This window comes from Chelonia mydas, chromosome 15 (genome assembly GCF_015237465.2).
Source record: "Chelonia mydas isolate rCheMyd1 chromosome 15, rCheMyd1.pri.v2, whole genome shotgun sequence".
NCBI lineage: Eukaryota > Metazoa > Chordata > Testudines > Cheloniidae > Chelonia > Chelonia mydas.
Window position 1 is genome coordinate 22,217,529 of NC_057856.1, and position 7,563 is coordinate 22,225,091.

The window sequence follows — 7,563 nt, forward strand, 5'->3', positions numbered from 1 at the left end:
GGAAAACAAAACTTATTACCAATGCATGTTTAAAACTAGTATTTTTTATATGTCTTAGTGAGGAATTAATTTTCTTGCTCAGCCTTATCTCTGTCCTGCTTATAAATAGTTTGTGGGGAAGAGGGGATTGGTGAGGAGACAGTATGTTTCCTTTGCTGATTATTCTGTGTGCACGTGTGTGTGTTTGTTTCATATATTACAGGAAGCGGCCATCAGCTGCTGGGTCCAGTTCAGTGATGGATCCGTCATGCCCCTGGATATTTATGATGTCAAAGACTTCTCCTTGATGGCTACATCTCTAGATGAAAAGGTGGTCTCCATTCACCATGACCCTAAATTCAAGTGGCCTGTGATCGCTGCTGAGATGGAAGGCCAGGGGACACTGGTGAAGGTGGAGATGGTGATCAGTGAACCATGCCAGAAATCCAAAAGGAAGAGCATCCTGGCTGTTGGGAGCGGGAGCATTAAAGTCAAGTTCGGACAGAGTGACGCCAACCCTAATGTTAGCGACAGCAAGCAAAGCGGGGCTGGTGTCCACCTGGAAAATCATGCAAGTGACCGCCGTCAAAAAAACACCTTGCAGGACAGAGTTAGGCCAGATGGGCAGTATTACAGCAGCTCCTCAGTGGGCCAAATGGAAGGAAAAGGAACTACCACCGACAGGTCTATTTTAAGTAAAAAAGAGGACAGAGAAAGCCTTCTGGATGATGACAGCCATCTGCAGAACATTCCAATAGACTTCACCAGTTTCCCTGCACAGGTGGACTTGCCAAGAAGCAATGGGGACTTGGAAGAGAATGACCTTGTGCAGACACCCAGAGGGCTCAGTGATCTGGAGATAGGAATGTATGCTTTGTTGGGAGTCTTCTGCCTGGCAATCCTCGTCTTCCTTATCAACTGCGTTACCTTTGCTTTGAAGTACAGGCACAAGCAGGTCCCCTTTGAAGAGCAGGAAGGCATGAGCCACTCTCACGACTGGGTTGGGTTGAGCAACAGGACAGAGCTTCTGGAGAATCACATTAACTTCTCATCCCAACAAGATGAGTGCATCACTGCCATTGACAGAGGGGTGGACTTTGAGGAGAGCAAATATCTCCTCAGCACAAATGCCCAAAAGAACATTAACGGCCAGGTCTTCAGGTCATCAGAGTCCACATTCATTGAAGGGAAAGAACAGAAAAGTGAACCGACGGCCTCTCCTACCTCCAAGCGGAAACGAGTCAAATTCACCACCTTTACCACCATCTCCTCCGACGATGGGTGCCCTACCGTCAATTCCATCCTGATGAGTAGTGAGGACGATATTAAATGGGTGTGCCAGGATATGGACCTTGGGGAATGCAAAGAGCTAAGAAACTATATGGAGAGATTACATGAGAGTGCGTAACAAGACACTAAGGACGTTTTTGGTTTTTGGTTTTCACTCACCTTTCTGCCTTTAATTTTGGGTATTGGGGCAAAAAATGTGTTGGCAAATGAGAGTCAAGTGGTGGATAATACCTCAGTGGAGCCCCAGAAAGCAACCCAAAACCAGCTAAGAAAGCAGAGATCCTGGACAGCTCATACAGTTAAAGTCTTCTATGGGCTTGGAGACTGGAACAAAATGTGTGTGCGGTTTCTGATGCATGGCAACATGGAAAAATAAACCTTAGCAAAATAATAAGATCTCATTCTCTGAGCTTTCCCAGGAAATCAATAAAAATAACAAACTCCAACACAGTTTGGATATTACAAAGCTCACACAGTTCTAATGTTCAATATCACAGGCTGTGGTTAAAAGAGAAAATCGGGCTCGGAATAAACGGATCAACGAAAGGAAGCTTGTCTTTCAAGACACAAGCAGAGGACATCCAGCTGAGAACGTTAATTTAAAGCTGACAGACAACTGTAGTGTGAGCAGCACAGCAACCTCAGTTGCAGAGTTATGAGTTTCCAAAGAATCTAGGAGGTTATGGAGGGAAGTGACTGAGATGGTTTACAGACCCGCATGATCACCACTGAGAATGGATACACATACAATTATATAACTGAAAGCTCTCTTTTTAAGAAGATGCTGAGACAATAAACTTTGCTGGCCAATTTTCAGTATTTCTTAATTTGTAAAATAGGAGAAGGTATAATCCATAATCAACATACTGCTCATATAAAAGAAAGTTTGCTTTGGAAAGGTTTGAGAGACCCAGGGTCTTTTAAAGAAGTCCACTCTATCTGGTTTTCCTGTTGAAATTTGTATTCCCCAAGCATTTTCCCGGAGCACTCTCATTTGATATCCTGGGGGCAGTTATTAGCATTGATTTGCTTTGGAAGTTTGGTGGCTTTTCCCTTCCCTGAGATCCACAGTGCCGTTCTGCTGAGCACAGGAGCCATCGGAACTAATTTGGTACTTGCTTTACCAGTTGTAATTTACCAAAGTTGGCCACTCTCTCTTGGGTAAGTATAAGTTGTGCTGAACTCAGAAACCAACAGGGGCCGGCTCTTTGTTCTCCTTCCCCTTTTGAGGCTAGGTTGTTCGTTTCCATTTTGATCATGCTTCTTCAGACCCACTGCTGCGCATATTTATAGGGCAGCATGAAGGCCATGGAGGAGCACTATACACCCTAATAGCTGAACGGCTAAGCTTGGTAAATAATATTTGTTTCACCCAGCGGTGATGATTGTCTTTTCTCATTCCTCTTATATATGTATATATAGTAGAATTCCAGTCATTGCCCTCTGAATCTGAAGTGCCCTCCTGTCCTAAAACTGGAGTCATCTGTTTGGTCCAGGATTAATCGCCAGTGGCAAAGTGCCAAGAAACTAAGGTTTGGTTTGGGCCCCCAATCTCCATTTGTTTTCCAGACTGAGCCCATGCCTTTAGTTGATTACAAAGTCTCTCACAGCCACCAAACCTAGGTTGTCCAATTTAATACCCCCATCCTACCCACAAACGCCTTGACTGAATCTATCTGTATTTAGAATGTATTGTAGATTGTAAGAATGTAATATATATTTATAAACATACCAACTGTGAATAAAATTTGCATTTCGGTGGGCTTCATCTTTTTTCCTACTCTGAGCTCCTCTCTCTCTTTGCATTCATTTACCATAAAAAGAGACTGTCAACAAAGTATACAACTGTCCTTTGATTAAAGGAACATGCAGATTTAAGGATCTCAGCACAATCCAATTACAAACTCTTACATTTTGTAATGTGGTGCTTTGTGTGGGGGGGAAGATAAAACAACACGCCGACACGTTATGATTAAGTGTATTTTGCACTGAGTCACCCTTTCGAGATTTGAAACTCTTTGCAAATAACACTCATGTATATTTCTGCCTGGAAAGCCTGCTGCACGAGATGGGGGTAGTGTTCAGTTTGGGGTGGGCAAACTGGGAGAGCTACAGATATTGGCTCTTGTTTCTATTTATAAACACTCCTTTGAGGACAATCCGATGAAGTGAGCTGTAGCTCACGAAAGCTCATGCTCAAATAAATTTGTTAGTCTCTAAGGTGCCACAAGTCCTCCTTTTCTTTTTGCGGATACAGTCTAACATGACTGCTACTCTGAAACTTTAGAAGAGTAACTTGGCACATCTAGAGATGGGGCAAACATACCGGGAAAATGTGGAGGATAATATTACTAGACGTAGTGTAGGCTTAGAATATCATGGTGAGTGTCTCTATACGGGTCAGGTTAATGAGGCCTCTTGCTATATATTGGCATAATAAATCAAGACCTGTATTTTTGAAGCACACAAGTGGACACCCTCTGAGGGTTCAGTCTTCAGTCTATTAAGAGATGTTTCAGTCCCTGGAGACAAAGCAGTACCCTAAAATTTGCCATGTGCTCAATACGCACTTTTCTGAAGCTCTACCAAAGCTTCTCCACTCATGAGTAACATGGGCTCAGAGGATCAAGCAAAATGAGTCAAGTACAGGTCGTCCTCATGGGCCAACCTTAGCACTACAATAAGTCCATTAGATCCAGATCTGGAAAGACTTGAGCAAAGAGTAATATGTCTTACAAGTTTCAGAGTAGCAGCCGTGTTAGTCTGTATCCGCAAAAAGAACAGGAGTACTTGTGGAGGGGAGAGAAAGCCATCCCACTGGTATCGGACCAGAGGAGCCTCTTGCAAGAAATGTAGTTCACAGGTGAGATGAATTACCCTGTGGCCGAGCACTGAACACACTGCATTCCTGTGGAACCATGTCCTGAGCAAGTCACTGTCAAAAGCAAATCGCTGCCATGTGGGTTAAGCATTGACACTTGAGAGAAAATGGTGGCTATCCGAGCTGGATAACCAGCTTCTGTGACACAGAGCAGAGCTCCTTGTAGTCATCAGTGAAGTCGCGTTTGGAGCAGTTTGTGAGATTTCCTTACATGTGTAGGCTCCACCTACGCTAAGATCATTTTGCAGCCCTCCCCCCCCCATCAATGTCTCTGCCAGTGCTAAAACAATGGGGGGGACTAGTGTAGCGTTTTAACTCTGCGCCGTCTAACTCTGCTCAGAGCAGATCTAGCTGGTCGTAAACATGCCTGATTCCTGTCTATTCTACTGCTATCAATGTCGCTAGCACTAGTGGAGCTAAACCAGCAGCGAGGGGAAAGCTAAATACTCCATGCACCCCAGGCCCTAGTGGCACTAATTCTCTGTTTCAACTAGAGCGAGAAATGTGTGTTTATTGAAAAATTTCTCAAATACAGGATGGAATTTCTGGTCCAAACCCGAAGGAGAGAGAGGGAGACCCACCCCTGTCTGTGATGTGGGAAATGAAGGTTCAAAGTCCCAAAGTCTCATTTACACTAAGGCCCCTTTCCACCACTCTGGTAGTGTAAAGCCGGCCTTAAAGTGGATGTAACTGTACCTGCTGTATCTACACTGCCCCAGTGCTACAGTGGTGCCACTGTCATGCCATTGTATAGCTGCTTCCTACATCAACAGAAGGGATTTTTCTCTGGGAGCTAGTGTAACCCACACACCTCCTGGGTGTGGTGTTCTGTCCCCTCTAGTGGCACCAAGACCTCTTAGAGCAGGTTCTCAAACTTTTGTACTGGTGACTCATTTCACATAGCAAGCCTCTGTGTGCGACCCGCCCCCCCTTTTAAATTAAAAACACTTCTTTACATATGTAACACCATTATAAATGTTGGAGGCAAATTCGGGGTTTGGGGTGGAGGCTGACAGCTTGCGACCCCCCTCATATAATAACCTCATGACCCCCTGAGGGGTCCCAACCCCCAGTTTGAGAACCCCTGACTTAGAGAGTAATGAGTTTGCTACAGCCTTAGCTAAGGGCCACGTGGCTTTTAGCTCATGCAGTAGACGCTCATGCCTTGAGGTCCCAGGTTCAAGCCCGCCCGCCCGCTGACAACCGGAGTCTGTCGGTGTTACACTAGGTCATCCTAACTATGGCACTCAGGGCACACACTCTTTCACAGCCCTGAACAACATAGCTAGATCAATCTCATTTTTAAGGACATACCAGGGCCATCTTTTTGTTGTGTGTTTGTACAGCACCTACCACAATGGAGTTCTGGTCCGTAACAGGGGCTCCAAAGAATAATAATAATAACGTAGCTGAGGACCAAGCCCACAGCAGCCTCCTTGCAGTAGGTGAGCGCTGAGTACACAGTGCTGGGGGACGTGTTGCCGCAGCCACAGAGTTGTTGGTTGCAACTGAATTCTTGCACACACACTTCCTCTTGCTCCTCTTTGCAGGATGAACAAGGGTGCACTTTGCTGTAAGATCACTTGGCTTCACACCTTGCATTTCCAAACAAAGCTGCAGCAGGAGCCTGGGGGAGTGAAACAGGGGGGATTATTTATCATTTTTGCTTTCCTGATTATTATAACTGTTAATTAATTATACTATTTGGCTCCTCACTCTGTACAGTCATCTCCTCACATCCTCCCAGCAGCGCTCTTAACCACAGTGGCAACAACACGCCACCTTGGCAGGAGCATCTGCTCAAATGGAGCTTATCCAGAGAACGTCTCTTTTTAAATAGCTCAGGGCAGGAACAAATAGCTCCATTCCCAGACGGACGTGCCGGGTGGCTATGGCTCTGCATCCTCCTTGCAGTGTGGGTGAAGTTCAGGAACAGCTGCTTGTTCAGGATCTCGTCACTGGATCCCCAAGACCGGGGGACTCAAGCTACATCACCAGGTGAGCTACACTGTTTCTCAGGGGAAGAGAAAAGTAGCTCAGCAGAGCAGCACCCCTGGTGGCCAATGCCTGCAACAGCATTGACCAGCGTTTCATTAAAGGCTAGTTGCCCAGGAAGTCAAAGGCCTTGCTAGCAACTTGCCAGAAAACCAAGCACTTCACATCAGTTGCACATGCTAATTTAAAATAAATATTAGCTGCTCACAACTACCATATTTGCTTGTGCTCCTGTCTCCCTTGCTCAATGGCTAAAAGAAAATCCTTTGAAGTTTTGCTCCAACGGGAGAAGAACCAGCTTTATCCCATCTTGCAGTTGTTGGGAGAGGAAGGGTCCTGTGATTAATGCACAGGACTCGGAAGATGCAGGTTCAGTTCCCAGCTGTAGCAGCGTAAGCCCTTTGTGCTTCAGTTCTCCAGCTGTCACATGGTGATGGTAATACCCCCTTTCCCGCATCTCTGTGTCTGACTTTCCTATGAAGATTGTAACGTGTTTGGGGCGGGGGCTGTCCTTACTCTGCATGACTGCTAGGCTGCTCGACACTTTCCTCTCAATGCTTTTTTTTTTTTTTTACAGAAAATTTTCAGCAAAACAATTTATTTTGAGGGAGGCTCCCACTCTCCTCAAAAAAAAAAAATTGATTTTTTTTGTTGGAGGACAGGAAACAGGAAAAATTTCAGCCAGCCAAAAACCGGGGGAAGAGGAAAGGGTGTTCATCAGTTTACTGTTGAGATTTTCAGCTGTCTTTGGCCAAACAATTTTGGCTTTCAACCAAAAAAAAAAAAAAATCAATTTGGGCAGGTTTATTTTTTGACCAAAAAGATCAAAATTTCCCAGTGAAAGTTTTGGTGAAAATAATTGGGGTTTTTTTTCATTTTTGTCAAATTTTCCCCAGGAAAAATTCCATATCCAGCTCTAATGTGCAAACCGGGGCACGGATTTCAGCTGGGGCTTTTAGATGCTACTGTAATAATACAAATTAGTAATAACAGAGGTAGCCAAGAGTCAGAGTTTAAGACCTTGGGAGCTGTGTTGGGCCCTCATGTGGCGTTAGGGGTACAGCAGCCTTTAGAAGTCAGAGAGCCGAGAAGACGGGAGGCAGGGTGGAATGGTTTGGTCTGGCTTTAGAGGCTTTCCGCATTAACACAGGCAAGCTTAACAGTTCAATTGTGCTATAAATCAGGTAAGCTGCTGCTTTGCTTCATCTCTCCCTCCTTTCTAAGGTTTCTTCTTCAGCAGCTTCCACATACTTAGTGGGTAAGAATAAGCTGCCTTAGTCCCTCAGTGAACTTGAAGATCTGAGATGATGACACTAAAGGCTTGGTTCAGAGTTCTCTGTGGGTAGCAGACTTTTCAAAAAAGAATTAACTCCATCTGCAGCCCTGCACGAAGCAACTCTAGGAACGACTTTCACTCC

At 45.0% G+C, this 7,563-nt stretch overlaps 1 protein-coding gene across 2 annotated transcripts in view; it reads left to right on the forward strand.

Annotated features, from left to right (window-relative positions):
* The window catches only part of TMEM132D (transmembrane protein 132D), a 388,920-nt gene extending 385,870 nt beyond the window's left edge, over positions 1-3,050 (forward strand). For both annotated transcript variants that reach the window (XM_043529569.1, XM_027830716.3), the window contains exon 9: positions 203-3,050. In XM_043529569.1, the coding sequence (XP_043385504.1) occupies positions 203-1,387 (1,185 nt within the window). In that variant the 3' untranslated portion in view covers positions 1,388-3,050. The remainder of the gene's footprint in view (positions 1-202) is intronic.
* Positions 3,051-7,563: the final 4,513 nt, after the last annotated feature.